We start from the raw sequence: 19116 nt of genomic DNA on the forward strand, positions 1-19116 counted from the left end.
CTCACTTTCTGTCACACCTGGTTTTGGGATTAGAATTAGGTTTATATCAAATTTAGATTAAAGGTTGAGATTAGGGAATGCATTATATGGATCAGTGTCCTCACTAAGATAGCTGTACACAATGTGTGTGTGTATGTTTTCTTGTATGTGTGTCTTTGTGAGGACCAAAAAAACTAACCAAAATCCTATAAACCAGGTTAAAATTGTGTTTAGGTTAAGGGTAAGGGTTGTGATGGTTAAGGTTAAGGTAAGGGAATGCATTATGACTATGAGCGTCCTCAGTAAGAATGCTGCATGATTGCATGAGTGTGTGTGTGTGTATGCATGTGTCGTGTGTGTGTGTGTGTGTGTGTGTGTTAAATGTTCACCAGTACAGCATAGCCCTTTACACACCCCATCTCCTAATAATCCTGTAATAATACAACATGGTAATTTAATGACAAATATAGATCAGTAACGATATCAGTGTGTGTGCGTGCGTGTGTGTGTGTGTGTGTGTGTTACCATGGTAACTGGAGTGTGTTCTATAAAAGCTGCCTATTTCCCCATCTCTTGAAGTAGCAGGATTAAGGACAACCCCCCTGATATTAGACGTGAATAATATTAACTATAATCTTTTTAATAATATCATTTTTCTCCTTTTAAACTATATCTTCTCTGTACAAATACGTAGATACACACACTGGGCAAACCCGTCACTTTTTTCAGAATAAATCTATATCAGCTATTTACAATATATCCAACTTATTCGGTGGTGCAAAAAGTACAAGAGGTGCGTGGTGTGTGTGTGTGTGTGTGTGTGTGGATGACTTTTGATCTGCGTTACAATCACGCTCCAGCTCAAAAACGTTGATGAAATCAATAATTAATCGATCTTCACATTCACTACATTTATGCGTCTCTGCTTGTGTAACATTTTCAGTGTGCAAGGAAAAATAAAACACACATGAGGCTTCTTTTTTTAGGTTATCGATTATTAAACTAAAGATAAATCTCTGTGGGGATAGATACAGCCTAAATGAGCATCAATATTCACACTAGATAAGCCATTAGGAGTAAATTTACAAGGAGAGGAAGTGATCTGCCTTTTTTTTTAACCTTGTTTTGGATGCATTGCCAGCGTCGCTCCCTGTTGTGCATGAATAAGCAGAATGAGCACACAATCGCTCGGCTCTGGATACGACTCAGAGGTGCAGATATTCTGTGTTGATGGTGTTTTACAATGCGGCGCATCTGTTCCTGAACACTGTGAGAGCCAGACGCCACAGAACCAGGGCAAACATGTGCGTCTGTGAAGGTCACACAAGAGCCGAAATGAAGCCCAGATCATGTGATTGTCATCAGGATGAGTTTAGTGAGTAACATCATCCTTCCTTTACGACACTACACTAAAACATAGAAATGTTAGAGCCGTCTTTTCCATCTTCCTCCATCTGTTTCCTCACACACACACACACAGATTCTCTGTTCCCTAGAAAATGGAGGAAACAATCAAAGCGGATAGTCTTCACATTATGCAGAGATGAGAGGAAAATAATTACAGCGTGGAGAAGCTATATTAGCAGTGCTGAAATGATTCTTCGCTCTGTGTGTGTGTGTGTGTGTGTGTGTGTGGTATCTAAGACTGAAAACCTGCACGTGTAACAAATATCTTCAGATTTAAAGCTGTTCTGTGTCCTTTCATGGTTGCCAGAGTCTGCTTCTCTGCCTCAGAGACAGTTGCTGGAGAGGTGACACAAAAAAGCAAAGTCACGGGATCTCATGAAGACTGTGAAATCCTGACAGACGACGCTTTACAAGACAACACTGTGAGTGGATTCCTGTTGGTTTCCTTCTCCGTCGTCTCTTCATGTGACGGTTTGACTCACTGCGATGCTACTTTGACCATTTCACTTATTAACTTGTTCTCCAGCAAGTGTGCGAGAGTTTGGATGAAGGTAACATCGTAACCCAGGACTCAGACGATGCTGCGGGAGCCACTGGAGTTGCGCCTGCGGGTGAGAGGCATGGTGTGGTGCAGGGGCAAGGGGGAGTCAGGGGGACAGAACTGGTGTGGGTGGTTGTAAGGTGGAGGCGGTGGCGGCAGCGGGGGCTGGGGGCCGTCCCCCTCTCTGACGCGCACAGGCGTGGACATGGCCGACTGGATGAGCTGATGCGTGGCTGGGCCCTGGCTGAGAAAGGCCTCCATGCGGCCTCGTCCACTCTGGTCCACGACGATCACCTTGACGATCTGCTGGCACTGGATGAGAGTTTCTGGGCGGAGCTCCCCGGGCTGCACGGAGCTGAGCAGTGCGGGAGGAGCGGTCAAGGCCAGGGGGGTGGAGTCAATGCTGGGCTGGCTCAGTTGATAGGTCTGCAGCCTGTTGTGAATTGACACCTAGTTTAGAAACAGTCAGAGAACGCATGAGGAGTTACCAGCCTGAACACAGCCTCTACGCAGCCCTCTGGTGTGTTACGCACGTGGGCATGCAGGCATGCAGGGAGGCGGTGTGCAGAGCGAGCGCATGCAAAATACACGCCCTCTTTCTTTCTCAGTTGTGTTCCTTTGGTTTTTTTCGTCACATGATTCACAATTTCTCTCAACATCGTTTTTCACACATACACAACACAAACCAGCCCAGAGAAAGAAATGGGTTATAGGATAAGACTTTAGAGGATTTAGGTCAGAGAATGTGGAAACAGGTTTGTGTGTGTGTGTGTGTGTGCGCGCGCGTTACTCATGTTGTGCGGATTTAAATCTGTTTACACAGTAACATCATGGGGACTTCTCATACTTATGGGGTCATTGAATGCATTTAGTTGTGATGGTTAGGGTTCTGTCAATAGTAGGTACGGCTGCCATAAGAGTTTGTCTCCAGAGAACATCGTTCTGGATGTGTGTGTGTGTGTGTATATGCGTGTACTTGTACATACATCTTTGTGAGGACCAAAAAACCTATAAACCAGAGGAGGTGAGGACATTGTGACTCCTCCTCACATTCTGTCACACCCTGAAAAATCAAGTTTAAGTGAAGGTGAAGGGCTAAGATTTAGGATTAAGTTGTGATGCTTCACGTGTATGAATGTCCTCACTAAGAATGCTGCGCAAACGTGTGTGTGTGTGTGTGTGTGTGTGCACATATGCTCAATGAGTTGGAGAATGAGAGGCTTAAAGGTTTAGAGGTTGTCAGGAGAGGAGAGAGAGAGAGGTGACACCGAGGGCTTGGTGTCTCGCTAACACAGTCATTTACAACTCTAAGGGACTGAGTGAGAGGCAGGAGAACGAGGAGAGAAACTAGTGAGGGGAAAAAACAGCTTCTGTCGCTATGTTTAGCTAAAGGAACGGCTGTTTTTTTTTATGTGTTTTTTTACAAATACACATCCACCCACGCTCACTCGACAGACTGTTAAACGTATCAAGCTTATCTGGCTTTGTAGATGGTTCTCTAGGAGCCAGCCAGGGCTTATGGTGGCTTGCAAAGGCTTACAATACAATAAGGCTGGCAAACAGCCGCTGATGAAAGGAGGGTTGTTGTGTAGTGAGTCGTGCGACTGCTGATCCACTCACGAGGCTCAGTTTGTGATACCACTATTGTATCTGTGGCTGTATAGTTGGGATGTGCCTCGGGTGCAGCTCTTTTAAAAGCAAAGCAATGAAGCAGACTTTGTTCTCAGGACGAGGCACAGTCCCTGTCTAACTGCTCACACACACACACACACACACACACACAGAAGCACAGAGCTGAGGAGACAGATACTCACCTGAGGGAGACATGAGAAGCTTTGGCACTCACCTCTACTGTGTTGTTGCCCGTTTGATCATACATGTCCTGTTGGCCTGTGGAGCGAGGAAAAGAGAAAGAGCGAGGAAGAGAGTCGACATGTTGATTTCAGCCTCATAAACACAAATCATCATTTCCCCGTGTCATTCACACGTCCAGTGTTTGTTTCTTGTGTCTAGACTTTTTTTATTTTCATTGTTAAACAAGAACAAGATCTCTTTTCAATAATGTTTAGTTATATCCAACAACTTCGTGCCACATTTGTGTCCTGGAGGAACAGCATCATAACAGGACACTGAATAAGATAAAGTTTAAATCATTGTTGGTAATGTTAAGGATAAACTCAACAGTCACTCCTTTAAAATGGTACTGTACTGATTACTTTATCTCTAACTAATGTAATTAGTTATATTAATAGTACATGTATTAGTTACTTTTGCTCACACACCTCTCCCTCTCTCCCCTGTAACTTAGTATTATTATATAATATACTATTATAACTGATGTAAATGACTGCACTACAGGAAAAGTAATCCCATTAAAAACACGTTGTGCTGTTGCCCAACAGTGAATCTAAACATACAAGTTTGGCCAAAAGGTGTAACATGAGTCCAGTTTTTAGTTAATTTAATATTATAGACTAAATATTGATATAGTTGATGTGAACATCACTAACGTCCTCTGGTATCTTTTATTTACTGAATGATTTAGACATACACGCCTCATATGTATAACCTCACACAAACAAGTGCATCCAAAATGTTCATAAAAAAGGTTAACAAATAATATAGTACGTGGTATAGATAGGAGTATAAAAAACAGTACTACTTACGTATTAAAACTACTCAAATGTCAAATTTAATTTAATTTTCAATTTTTATTGTGTTACTGGATTTAAAATGTATATTTTTGTTTCTTGTATATTAAGCTTATTATGCTGGAGGTTGAAATAAAGAGATTCACATTTCTATTTGTTTATTTTCTGAACCAATGAGTAGCGAGTTGTAGGTCATGTGTCAAAGAGAGAGAGCGCGCGAGCCGGGACACAGCTCACAGGTGCTAGATAATATAAGTTATCAGTGGAAATACGTAACCCACATATTTCCTGAAGTTGGTTCCTGTATTATTGGAGCACACAAAACGTGAACTCTGTGTTTTCAGTGGAGAGACTGTTGTGAACAATGTCATCCGACGAGGAGTCTATGTTCCGACAGTTAGCCACCTGCGTTAGCCTAGCTCTACGGTGAGCGAGAAGCTACCACTGTGGGACGCTAAGGGATGTACGTTCGCCGACACGCGGAGCGCGACACAGCGGAGTAACCTAGATGAAGCTGGAGCACCATCGAGATGTTCTGTGAGGGACACTGCACGGGATTCGGGAGAGAGGAGCTTCGTGGGCACTTTCTGCTCAGGAAACGGTGAGTTTTCTTCGGGTTTGTGCCTTCTTCTAACTCGGGAGAGTGAAGCAGCTGCTATTTGGGTTAGCTAATACGTAGCAAGCTACACTCAGCCTGCAACAAACTAAAATTGGTATTTATAACTATCTTGCTGGCTTCAGTTTTATTTTAATCTAATGAGGTTTAAAGGAACCATTTTTTGAGTTGGGAATTTAATGTGCACTTGAAGTGTGTTGTTCTGTTTGATGTTGGTTAATCCAATAAGAGATTTGTAACTCAAGTGAAACACACTGTTTTCTTTTAATTTGACCATTTGAAACTGAGGAATATTGATTTAAATGTTTCTTATGGTAGGTTGGTTTTGGGAACATGTGTGAAGGTTTATTGATCATAATCTAAAGTGGTTTTACTCTTCTATTGCTATTGATCACAGTGAAAAGCCTAAACCAGACACATATTTATAGTTAGAGATAACACATTATTTAAAGAACCCAAGGTAGTCACCTCTACTCATACCCAAAGTGCTAGGGGGTGCTACATATGCACTGCTATGAGTAATGTATGCTGTGTTATGCGTTTCATGCTGCGCGAGCAGAAGCAGCACCTGAGGGAGAGCCATGTCCTGTGTGTATGTCCACTTGACCACCGTTGGTGTGTATGCTGTGCGGCTGGATGCCCTGTTGCCTCTCCAGTTCCCCTGCAACACCGGAAAGTGAGATTACATACACTGTCAACCTTATACAGTGCAGTGTGTGTGTGTGTGTGTGTGTGTGGGTGTGTCCTCTTTCTTACACTGGATGTGTATCTGCTCCATTTCGTTGACCTCTGTGATGGCCTCTCGGAGCTCCTCTGCAAACTTCCTGAGCTCGTCACCGCTCGGGGAGCAGAAGCTCACCAGCTGCTTCTTCTCTGAGGTAAACGGGCTCAGCATGGTGATGCCATGGGCGTAGTCTTTAGAGAAACACCAAGAAAAAGACGTTCATATGATTATTAGAATGGTGTATTTCCTTGTAGAATTTATCCAGCTTACTTCCTCTTCTACTCTGTAGTTTTCCTTTGTGTGTGTTCCAGGTGTTACTCGTGTTGTGGGGACCAAAACATGGTCACATTATGGGGGATTGTCCTCCTTAATGAGACAAAATCAAGCCCCCGTAATGTAAATTATTATTTTTTAAGGTGAAGGCATGGATGATGAGGTTAAGATTGGGATTAGACTAGTAATAGTTATGGTTAAAGGAATATTTCACCGTTGGAAAGATGAAGGTCAACTATGTGAAATAACATTTGAAGCAAGTATAGATGAACAACAACAACTCCCAGAATGCACTGCGCTCGCTGCCCCACAAGAGTCTCGCTGTCTCAAGCTTCGAAGCAGATAGATAGATAGATAGATAGATAGATAGAATACTTAATTCATCCTCGAGGGGAAATTGTATTAGCTTAACTGTTAGCAAAGATGGCGGACACCGTGTTCCGTGTTTACATTCTGGTGAATGAAGTCTCGTCTCCCTGTGGGTGAGTCTAAAAAGTGCAGAACTGTAGTTGTAGATTCAAACCTTGAACTGATGTTTACCCTATGCTGATTCCAAAATTTCCAAAATTTGATTTTTTTACAACTCAGTGGAAAACTGAGGGAGCGAAGCACATTTAAAAAAAAAATACTACTGCTATTCTAGCAATACAAAGACGCATGCAAATCAGTGAAGTATTCCTTTAAGGTTGGAGTAAGTCTCCAGGAAAGAATGCAAGTCAATGTACTGTCCTCTGAAGTCACGGAGAACAGAGTGTGTGTGTGTGTGGGGGGGGGGGGGGGGGTCATTAGATCCAATTCTGAACCTTTCAAACTGTATGATTTATGATCAAACACCTGCCACACTAACAACAGCCCCATCACTCTCAGCTTTTGTTTGGCATTCATAGATTCTTCCAGTGAAAGACGAGATGTCAAAATCTATTTATAGTTCCACAATTTGCGAGCAATTTTATGACAAACTGTCCCGTTAACAGACTGTTTTCTAGTCAGTGTATCATCGGTGCTTAGTATGGACACAATGAACTGTTGAAAATGACATCTTTGTGTTTTCTTGCAGTATTTAAACCATTTGCAGTTTGATTTTGGACGTATAATATTTTTGTCACATTAGACTTTACCACCAATAAGTAAAAAGCACTCTTGTTTTTTATGAATATATGGTGTTGTTTGTACGTTCACTAAAACACAAAATCTGTCCTGACCTTCAAGATAACAGATAGTCCCTTAGTAACATTTGTCACGAACCACTCGAAGAACCCACAGAATCATAAATATAAAGAAAAATAGACATAACTGGAGCAGGAAGCATTAATCAGCATTTACAGCAGACGCATGAGAATCAAAGGAATGCAGATCGCCTCAGACATTACACACACACACACACACACACATCACACGGCTAACACAGTCCATTAGGCTCACTCACATTCAGGACAATGAGAGCTTTGTGCCCACTTCAGTCGCATTCATTCATGGTTGACAAATTAATTGTATTTATTGAATGCATTTGTGTAATCTAAGCTGTGCGTAACAGCTGTTTGTATGTTGTGTGTTGATGCCGCGTCGGGCTCTGTCTCATTTTTACACTCACACATTTAGACGTTTATGTTTTTCCACTTTTTGACATTTGAAGCTTCACTTTTGTGTTTTTATTAGGGATGCACGATATATCGGCATTAATATTGGTATCGGCCGATGTTCGTCATTTTTTAACATATCGGCATCGGTGCAATGAGTAAAACTGCGCCGATTTTAACAACCGATGTTTATACCCGTCTAATTGCTGTTTGTGTATGTGTGTCGGGAAGGGGACAGCGTCAGTGATGCAAGCGCAGCACAAGGTGTGTGTGTGTGTGTGTGTGGAGGAGAGAGAATGTCAGCGGTGTGGGCGATTTTCAGGGTGTCAATAGAAGATACGCGAAAAGCATTATGCAACACTTGCAAAGTCGAGGTAATGCGAGGAGGGTTCCGCGTCAAGTCATTCAATACCACAAATTTGATCATGTCATTTGAAAAACCGCCACCCAGAAGTACACAAACAACGGCAGGAAGCTAACGCTAGTAACATTAGGCAGCAGACAAAAAGAAAGCAGCGCAGCTGGGACTCGACCAAAGGAAGACAGTGGCCAGGGCAATAACGATCAAGGTAATGGAAATGATTGCTCTTGACGACCAGCCGAGGGTTCCGACGGTTGATAGCGCATATTGAACCCCGCAACAACCTGCCAAGTCGGCGCTACTTTTCCGATGTTTTGCAATTGAATAAATATCTGGTTGCCATGAATACTGGCAAGTTTGATAAAGTATTTTAACATGTTTTTTTTAATTATGGCAGCTCTTAGTAGAGCTTGTCAGGTATTGTTTCTCATATCTGTTGTGTAGTTTTATTGTGAAGGGAAGTGGCGCGGTTGTTGTTGCCGGGAGGAAGGGTTGTTGACTTTATTTACGTACCCAGTATAGACGCCCTTATCTCGGTTACAGTAACTTTGGCAGGGTATTATTTTTATTTATGTTCATGTTTGTAATTTATGATCCAAACTTTCTCACAGGAGTTTAGTGAGTTGAGGGAGTTAAACTGTACTTTAATTTAGTTACACACTTGCTACAAGTGGTAAAGGTTTCTAAAAACCTTTACTTGTAGTTGGTTACTTGTGTCTTATGTGACCTTGTTATTTGGAGGTAAAACATGTTTTGAAAATAAAGAAAGACATTCAAAAATTCAGCTTGCATGATTTTCATTCTGTACAAACTTTTATCATCTCAGAAACTTTTTTTTAAAAACATATATCGATATCGGTAAATATCGGTTATCGGCCATAGCAGCAATATTAATATCGGATATCGGTATCGGTGGAAATAGTCATATCGGTGCATCCCTAGTTTTTATTGTATTTTCTTCAAATAACGATCGTCCCTCAGTTGTTCTACACATTCTGTTTTACAGCCTTGTGTATCTTGTTTACTTGCTCTCACACATCATAGATTTCCTTCCCTGTCCCCGTGTTTTCCTAATGGTTTTACCTGAGCCTCCTTGTGTCAACTTCTCCCATTTAGTCTCTGTGTTTACCTTTATTTCCAGCTGCGGTTGCAAGGGGGTGGGAATTATGGGAATTAACTGGAAATGTTTGATAAGATTAGATTACTGTAAATTCAGCTCATACAGGTCAGGACGCACCCTGAAACTGAGGAAGCCGAATGGAATTCAGCCATGATTATGTGGATTATTTACACCTGTTCATTTTAGTTTTCTTTCTTTCTTTGAAACTGAGGAGATGAGGTGGGAAATCAGCAAATCAGATTATTTATTTTACAAAAAAATGACCATAGCATAGACAATATAGTATCACTGTTGATGCTGACACTAAAACCATGATGATAGATTTTCATATTGTTCTATTTTGTATATTGTTCTATTTTGTGAGATTTTCACACACACTTCACTTAAATTCCCCTCTCCTAATCAGCACCATTGTTTCTGGGTGTACACCTGGCGAACGACGTATCTACAACCTCTAACACCATGGTCATCACAAAGAAGGCACAACAGTGGCTACACACATCCCTCCGGAGGCCAAAGCAGGCTAGCTGACCCATGCCAGCCCTCACCACTTTCTACAGGGCACCACTGAAAGTGTTCTTACTGTATCCGTGCCTGGTTTTGGTCTTGCACAGTATCTGAACACAAACAGTTGGACAGGCTTGTGAAAACAGCAGGGACGACCGTTGGTGCCCCTGTTCCATCTCTGCATCTCTGCTGGAAATCTTCACCCAGCGCTGTATCTACAGAGCTGCCAGCATCATCAAAGACCCCTCCCACCCTTCACATGGACTGTACAGGAGCATTCGCACCAGGACCACCAGATTCCTCAATAGCATTGTTGATCTTTCAAACCCTCCTCGTCATGGCCCTCCTCCCACTCCTGAAGGACATAACCCTTCACTGGACTCCACCAGTACATTACCTCACACTGCACAGTGACCTTTACACTTCACAAGTGCAGTTCTTACAGTAACATTGTTGCACCTCATTTCAGTTTAGTATGTTTTGCTGGTACTGGGTGAACGTGTGTGATTGTATGTACAGTTTTGTGCTATTATTTATGTGCATTGTTCATGTTAGGGGAATGTTGTTTCACTTGTGTCCGTACAGAAGTGCAAGTAACAATGACAATAAACTAAATAAATATCCTAATATTATCTAAAGTGCCGTCGTCATACACCAACTACGTGGTGGGCAGAGGGTTTATATGATAATGTTTCGCGGGGGCATAAAGATATTATATATTATAACAGATAATATAGTTTTCTTTGGTTGATCACTGCCTTAAAGCAGAAAGTCTAACACTGTATACTTGAGTATCTGTTTTATATATCGCCATATTTATCAATGTTATTGCACAGTGCAGTCATGACCCTTTGACAAGTGGTTCAAAACTTGGATCCTGACCCAGACTCAACAGACAACTATGCTGCTAATAAGCTCACTCAGCAATTTTTCCAGCACGAGGTGTGAACTGTACTCAGAGAGAAAGTGCTGCAGAGAGAGAGAGAGAGAGAAAAAAAGCATCTTACACTCATTGCTGAAGAGGTGAAACTGCATTCCCAGAAGACCCATCGCTTTACAGAAGTTGTATGAGGCCGAGCTTTTTTTCTTGGGACACAGTTTGAGGATCTGCAGTCGAGACAGGAAACGCAACAAAGCTGAATGAACACACACGTTTTGTGTTGGTTTATTCTCAGGTGTCTATTTTCAGCACTTGAACGTATACATCTACGGAGTATCTGTACCAGAAGCAGGTCATTGAAGAGGAAGACCTCCCTCTGAAGCTGGGACAGTTTCTGCTTGTGAGGCTTGTTGGCATCAGGGACTTCAAACAAACGACAGCAGCACACCAGACGTCTGTGGGGCACAGCCAGGATCTACAGGGGCGGAGTTAAAAACATGGAGACAAAATAATGTATAACACCAAAGAAGAGAGGAGACTGGACACACAGGAACAGACAGGCTCATGATGCAGTAGGGGTGGGGAAAAAGGAGAATACATGAAGACATTACTCACAGTTTTCAGGCCCAGGATGGATTGCTCCACGCGGCTCACATAGGTGACATGATCCTCATTTGAGCGGAGCTCTCTCTGCTGAATCCGCTCATAAATGCCTGCCACCATCTCTCTGGGGATGTCGGCTCCATCATCCACACCTGAGGAAACAAGGGCCCACAGGATGTGATCGGTGGACAAACATGAGGTGACAGAGAATCTCACCATCATTGATGAAGACTGTGATCACGTTTAAAGCTGTAGTGTGTAACTTTTAAATATACAGAAATGTTTGTTACATTCAAACCATTGTCAACTGAGTTCACACAATACTGATTAAGCCTCCGCACGACCCTCTCTGTGTTTAATTCAACTCCATTCAAATGTATTTGCAGGGCGCCAAGTCACAACATACATAAACTCAAGGCACGTAAGGCAAATAATATTTATTTAATATTTACAATATTATAGAGAGCAGAGAAACCCAGCAATTCACATGATGAGCAAGCACTAAGCATCATAGGAGAGAAAAATCTGACAGAACCAGACTCAGATCCCATGCAATGACGTTACATGGGAAGTAATCAAGTAAAGCAAGATGGTTGCAAACATGTTGAAGTGATAAAACATAAAGAATCACAAAAAGTGAATTGTTATCTTCTATATTGTACAGGTCCGGTGACTTCATGTAGACCCTTAGGTAGATTTGTTTTGCAGTAAAAAGGAGGAGACAAAACATGGCCAAAGACACGTTATGGTTAATGGTCTGTATCTATACAGCACTTTTCCTGTCTTGATAACCACTCAAAGCGGCTTCACACTACAGTTATTGCCATTCACCCATTCACACATCTGTCATACTCCTTCACATGCACATTGGCCTATAGACTAGCAGAGTGGAGAATTGGACCCAAAACCTTACAGTTGAAAGACAGCTCTCTCTACCACTGAGCCACTACCGTCTCCCTAAAAAGTCATCCAATAAATAAAATTAAATAAATAAATAAAGAGCAATTGCAACAGCTGTTTGTATCACGATTAGCCTCAGACCTCGGGACTTTAAATCTCTGACCAGATAGAAGGTGCTGAGAATCACTGAAAAGAGGATGGGAGTCGTCATCACAAACGGAACAACTGTGAGAGTATGCAGTGACCCTGGACACAGCTGTGACTCCCTGATTCACTGTATAGTGTATGTTTCTATTCTTTGTAAATGTGATGTGTTTGTAATCTGCACATGTGACACCTCTACACATCTCTGTGGATCTGATGACGTTTCACCCATTTTTTCCTGTTAAAATGGTTTTTGTGAAGAAAAACGTCACTGAACAGATTGTAAAGCCCATCTTGGCAAACGGTGTTTGTGATGTTATATACAATCGACTTGACTAGAAATCTACTGCTCTTAAAAGCATTTTTGACAGAATAAATGCTTATTGTCTCCACCCACCCCTGTGCTGCTGCTGTATAGACACAAACGCTCCCTCAGTCAGCTCTGTTTTCAGATAAAGGACACGGCAAACAAAAAATAATCATTCCAAACACGGGAAGAATAACAACATGAACAACAAAATCACCACTGCAGATTTTAATACTTAGTTATTTTATGACTTGACTTTTATCATCAAATATTCCTAGTTATTTCTGAACATGTTTTTACTCATAGTTGTTTTAATTATTGTCAGATATTTCTATTTCTGTGACCCTATAATAAGGTAAGGTTGCTGCACAAATGGAATCTTAACATGTAGTCAGCATTATCACCACCCACACGCTCCTTCTGTTTTTATTTTGAAAGGCTAGAGCAAAGTGTGGCCCGCCTCCGGTACTGTAGTGGGTCATAAGAAGTCATTAAAAATAGCAATTTAAGTTTCTAACTTTCAGTGTTGTAATTGAACTTCACACTAAATAACCCATAAAAGATAAGCGATTTAAAGAAGTAACTAGCGTTAATAAAAGAACCGTGGCATTTAAATCATTCTTTCTCATCTTTTACACACAGCAGCCGTTCACACGTTTTGACATGAAAAGCTCATGTAACAGTAAAACAACATGGAAGCTAAATGGATCTCAGCCATCATTGATTGGATTATTTATAGTTCTGATTTTCTTACTGTGACCCAGGGTGACGGTCAATCAGTGGCAGAGTGAGTCGTCTTTGAACGGGGTGTGGGTATGAAAGACGTGTGATAAAAATGTGCTGCATATAGATGTACTGTATGAATGTGACAATGAATGGTTGTGAATGAGCAAGTAGCAAATACTGTAGTGGAAAGCAACTCTTGAGTGGTCATCAAGGTTAGAAAAAAAATACAGACCATTTACCGACTGCTCTGCAATAGAACATCACTGAGGATTCAGTTTGTTGTTGTCTGGTCTTCACTTCACACTTTCTCCCTTTTCCTTTTTGGTCTCTTTGTATTAATTGCCTTTTCATTTCTCCTCGGCCACCCGTCACCAACACCAGGGCAATAAAAATCAGTCATAACCCACTGGTGAGGACTTCACCACTAAAAGCTGACAATATCTCCGGTAACTGGAGAGGGATCATATTTGGCGTGATGGAGGATGGCTTTTAGGTGGGAAAAAAGAAAAATCTGTTGATATGAGTGATGATTAAAGGTTTTGGTGGACATAGCAGAATTTCAGAATTTAAATTGAGTGTGTGAGAAGAAGGCATGGCCTTTCAACTGCTTTATCTACCAAGTCCAATTCTGAGCTTTGATATCAGACACTGCTGTTCAGCAGATTAGCAAACAGTCATTTCAGAGTAGACAGCATTGTGGCTAACCAGAGTCTGCCAGCGGTTTGATTTCACACTGCAGACACGTTGTTTGGACCAACTTCAGAAAAAAAAAGGGAACCAATCACAAACCCCTGGTGTGATAGAGGCGGGCTTATCGTGATGATGACAGAGAAGCGACGTCTAGCAGCGTTTGTAAACAACATGGCGGTCACCGAAGAAAAGCTGCGGTGTTTCCATTCGGCCGTTGCTTCCACCTTAAGTGACTTGCTCAGCTCAGTATAGCGGGTAAAAGTCTTTAGACACCGTGACTTGATAGCCATCGCTGGGATGTTTTCCATCACTCTGCATACGTCATCCAGCTCATTGGTGTGATTGGATGTAGGTGCATACAGAGGCATTTTCATCTATGCTGGTTGCTCGTACTCAATCTCAAATGAGGTTTAGATGCAGTCTGGTGTTAGTCAGGCTACATCGGGCCATAAAAGTTACAAACAAAATAATGCACAAAATGTCCAATGAAGTGTGGAGCAGAATAATCTACAATGGCATTTTATCAATAGAAAAAATCAGGACTCCTTGAGGAGAGACAACTGAGATTGAAATCACCAATAAAATCTTGTCTTATTATTATTTTTTATTACACAATTATTATAAAACATTTAGCTTATATTTATATATTTCAGCAACTTAATATTTCCATTAATGCAAAGGTGTATTGTGCACAAAACTGGGCTTATTTCCTTGGGAGAGAATGTCAGGTACATGTTACACTGTGAGACAGGTTTAATATTCCTTCCTGTCAGTAATATCACAGACTGGTTGACAGTCGTTGGAAGACAAGCACCAAGAAACGCAGCAATGTGTCTGCACAAGCAGTGACATGGAAAAATTCCAGGGATGTAAAAAAATATGCAAAAGGCTAAAAAAATCTAGTTGAACGATTGCTTTTTGAACAATGGAAATAATTCACTGTGTTTGCTTGACTTTAAGGACAAACAAAACACCTTTTAGAGAGTGAAACTGAGTGTAAACCCAACTTTTACATGTAGCAACAGGAAAATCCAGAGGACGTCAATATGGTCTGTAGACCTAGGAATAAGGTGGATTAGAGATCATCATTAAAACCATAATTACCACTGAATTTGGGGCGGCTTATCTAATTTGTGTCTAAGATAATAAAGGCAAATTACTTTCCTCTCACTGTAGCAGCTCTGAATCACAGAACACACTTTTATCCCAGTATGTGTGTAATTTGATTGTGTTCCTGCAGAGCACGATTATCCTCACACAAGTCTGACGCTGCTTTACATGGTGTTGGTAGAAACCTGCTCCGATGACTAATTATAACTGGCTTGCACCATAAAACTACAACATATAACACATGTTGTTTAATGGTGGATTTTCTGGGTGTAAAAATGAAAGTCAACCTGCTGTGCTTTGAGCCGTGCCTGCGTGAGCTTGGAGGAGCTCGGTGCAGGTGATGAGATGCTTCTGGAAACCGAGTCTCCTGTTATTAAATCTAACACAAAGTGAGCCTCAATTAAACGGGTCGACGCTTCGTTCTCTGGGGCAGGGCTTTCAGTCGAGGATATCTGAAACATCCACCTGCACAGCTGATGCTTTTCTTGATGGTAGTGAGTGGAGGCAGGCTACCGCCGTCTCCTTGAGTAATTTACTACTGTTGAAGAGGCTGTCACTCAAACACTGATAGTGAGATTAAAGTGAGGTTTATAAGAGTTTTCTTCTCCTTTCGGCTTCTCCCTTTAAGGGTCGCCACAGTAGATCATCTGCCGCCATTTTGTCCTCTCCCTTGTGTCCTCTTCTATTACACCAACTGTCCTCATGTCGTCCTCCTCAACATCCACGAACCTTCTTTTTGGTCTTCCTCTTTTCCTCCTGCCTGGCAGCTCCATCTTCAACATCCTTTGTCCATTATAATCACTATCCTTCCTCTGCAGGTGGCCAAACCATCTCAACCGTGATTCTCTCTCACTACTGCTGGAGCTATCTCCAAACAGACTGTGCTGTTCTATGCAGCTCCCTTTCAATTTCCACTTCTAGTAATACTAGTGTAGTGGCCGTTTATACAAAAGTCCAAGTTTCTACAGTTGGCCACTTAATCTGCAGCGGTTTAGATTCTGACTCGTGTCCAATTAGTTATCTTCTCTTCTTGAGAAACCCAGTGTTATTCACAAGTTTAGTCCAAAATCTGCAGTTATACACATGTCCTACTGCACACGTGGCAAACTGCCTTAAAGCTCCATGAACTGGCGTAAAGCTGCAACACAATATTAAGCATATTGTTGTAACTGCTTTTATCCATCCAAACACAAATTAGTCTTAAAATAACCAGAAACTGTCCATATACTATTGTTGAACTGTTGCATGAACATGAGTGTATTCAGAACATATTGCACATAATACATATTCTAAAAACACTTAAACATTTAACACATCCAAATATTACTTTGTGAGTGGCTCTCACAGCTAACGTATATTGGAATATGCAAATACTCTCCTGCACTGGTGTCCACTGAGAGAGACAACTTCAACAAATATGAACTCATTATTATCCGAAAATAGACCTAAAATGTCTGTAACTCCTGTAGAACAGTTAAAAAGACAATCCCCGAGATCTCATGATTTAACAGAGGGGGTATGTGGTGGTGTATTTAGCAAGACAGACGGACGGTCATGGAGGAAGTACTGAACGTTTCAGTGAACAAATCTTTTTAATGAACTGATTCTAATGATTCAGTGCACCAAAAAACTGCTTTGCCCGTCACTAACAGGGATTCTGTCTTGCTCCTGCTAACCTCCATTCCTCTTGTCTCCAGTGTGTACCTCCACCTCTCCGTCTGTCCCATACTCTCACTACAGATTGCAATATTATCTGCAAACAACATAGTCCACTTGCCTGATCTCATCTGTCACCCTGTCCATCATCAGTGCAAACAACAAGAGGCTCAGAGAGGTTGATAAGATGGACTTCCCTGCCCTCTTCTCTCATTTGCCTCCTCCTTATCATTATTTCCACACAGTCTGCAGCAACACCTCTGAGTTGTGCATGTGTTGTAACTATTTTTAACCCCTATTTCAATCTCATGAACCGCTTTCCATGAATATTTACAATTCATTATAGCAGCTCTGTCCATTGGGAAGACTCACGCTCCCTGAAATGAAACACTCTGCACATGCGGCCTCTATGTTAACACACAGACAGAAACACCAACCTCTCAGGTTGCGTATGAAGTCATCGAGGCCCATTTTGCGCTGGGGTTTGATGTTGGGGGAGTACATGTCCGTGTTGAGGAGGACCACAGCAAAGGCCAGGATGAAGATGGTGTCTGGGTTGTGAAACTGCTGCACGACATCAGGATTGCACATACAGTACCTCTGGCTGTGGACAAAAAAACAGCACAATAGAGTTGTTTAATGATGTCTTTAATGATTTAATCACTGTGCCACATCTGCAGACACAATCTCTCTGTAGTTGCCCCTTTCAAATGTTGCCTGGTCTAAGAAGCTTCAGTTGACCTTATTTGAGTAAATGGCTCAAATGACACACCCTGTTATGTCACAGATGATGTCACCCCGTGTTGGTGGAGACGTTGCCAAGGACCCGATGAAGTGCGGTGTCAAGTGTGAAGTGTTTTGAAAGAGCGCCTCTCTAGAAAATTGAAAAATACAGACCTTAACTCAAAGGAGAGAGAATTCTGTGGCAGAACAAATATGACCTTGCTATTGTGGCTAATCGTTCTTATTCAGCTTCGACTTGAGTTGACTTTTAAAACAGCGTCAGAGACTTGTGAGAAAATGGTCTTTTTGTGATAAGGCTTATAGTTAAACCTGAACTATACCTTAGTTGTGCTGATATAGACCTAGACTGCTGCATTGAACGCTGACTTTCTCATACTCTTTGTATGATATTATTACATGACACTAACCTTCTTCTTTCTCCTTCCTAGAGTTTATATTATTATTAGAAACTCTTTAGAAACTCTTTATTAGAAACTCTTTAGCTGGGTGGAACGGTTCAGTACAGTTCGTATATATATTTTTTTGTGTTTCTAACAGGAATAGTACCAAAATAACTGTCCCCAACCGTTCCATTCAGTGGTACCATTCCCTTTCCTTGGGGTGCCAGAATAAAACGGTACAGTATTGTCTGGGTGGAGCAAGACTGACTCCACCCATGACAGTTAGCTGATTGGGTGACAGGAAAGTGCTACTCCTTTTGCGATCAGTGTAAATATCCCATAGAAGTCGAGGCAAACGGCCGCAGTCTGTTCTCATACAAAGATTTATTATGTCTTGTTGAGACAAACGGCCACAAAGTGAGCAGGAAAAAAAGAGCTGCTGGATGTCCTCCATTGTTGTCTGTTGTGTTGTGTTCAATGTCGTCTTTCATTGTTGCATCGGTACAACGTCACACTTGCATGGTCATTGGGCACAGCCCACACTCCACCAACCAAGTAAAGGTACTGTTCTCAGTTGAAACACAAGCCTGACCCTGGGCGTTTCCATTCCAGACCATACTGTACCATGATGGACAGGAACCTGTGACTCCAGGGCTGCAGGATCCATAAGTGATGTTGCTATTATTAGTAGTAGTGGTGTATTGTGAAAGTGATATCGGTATCACTTGTATTGCATTTCACGCTAACTGCTTGTTTGAATAGCATTATAATACAATAAAGATATTACGACTGTCTTTAGAACGACTCTGACAGAACTTAATACTATTATACAGCTGCTCCTGGTCTCACTCTTCTGTTTTTACCCCCCACCTTTCTGTCCCCCCACCTGTCCTGTCAGGTGTCCAACTAGTCGTGGGTGCACGTGTTTGGGTCTGGTTATGTCAGAGATTTATTCTTGTTAAAAGTTTTCTCTCGCTATAATATTGTAAAGTCTCTGCCTTACAATGTAAAGTCCTGTGAGATAATGTGATTTGATTTTATCTTATCTTATCTGACCTATCTCTCACTTTAAGACAGAGCGGTCTAATGAATGTGACTTTTACTGTACATATACACATAAGAACAGTAAAAGGGTATTAGAGAGGAAAGACACCTTCAGATGTATGACACTTCTAGTTATGAATGCAAATAGTCACATGTGACCTTTACTGGATTTGATC

General features: G+C 41.6%; 1 protein-coding gene and 1 long non-coding RNA gene across 2 annotated transcripts in view; one reads left to right on the forward strand and one right to left on the reverse strand.

The window, feature by feature from the left end:
* Positions 1-337: 337 nt before the first annotated feature.
* Positions 338-19116, reverse strand: part of iqsec3b (IQ motif and Sec7 domain ArfGEF 3b) — a 64541-nt gene continuing 45762 nt past the window's right edge. The window contains exons 8-15 of the mRNA XM_058645795.1: positions 17210-17376; positions 11252-11391; positions 10980-11111; positions 10764-10863; positions 5951-6109; positions 5763-5855; positions 3774-3817; positions 338-2377 (exon numbers count right to left, since the gene is read on the reverse strand). Coding sequence (XP_058501778.1) covers positions 1958-2377; positions 3774-3817; positions 5763-5855; positions 5951-6109; positions 10764-10863; positions 10980-11111; positions 11252-11391; positions 17210-17376 — 1255 coding nt within the window. The 3' untranslated portion in view covers positions 338-1957. The remainder of the gene's footprint in view (positions 2378-3773; positions 3818-5762; positions 5856-5950; positions 6110-10763; positions 10864-10979; positions 11112-11251; positions 11392-17209; positions 17377-19116) is intronic.
* LOC131470164 (uncharacterized) lies at positions 4779-11921 on the forward strand. Its single transcript, XR_009241868.1, has 3 exons — positions 4779-5179; positions 5754-6072; positions 9656-11921. It is a non-coding gene; the product is annotated as an uncharacterized LOC131470164 (long non-coding RNA).

Source organism: Solea solea, chromosome 12 (genome assembly GCF_958295425.1).
Source record: "Solea solea chromosome 12, fSolSol10.1, whole genome shotgun sequence".
NCBI classification, from domain to species: Eukaryota; Metazoa; Chordata; class Actinopteri; order Pleuronectiformes; family Soleidae; genus Solea; species Solea solea.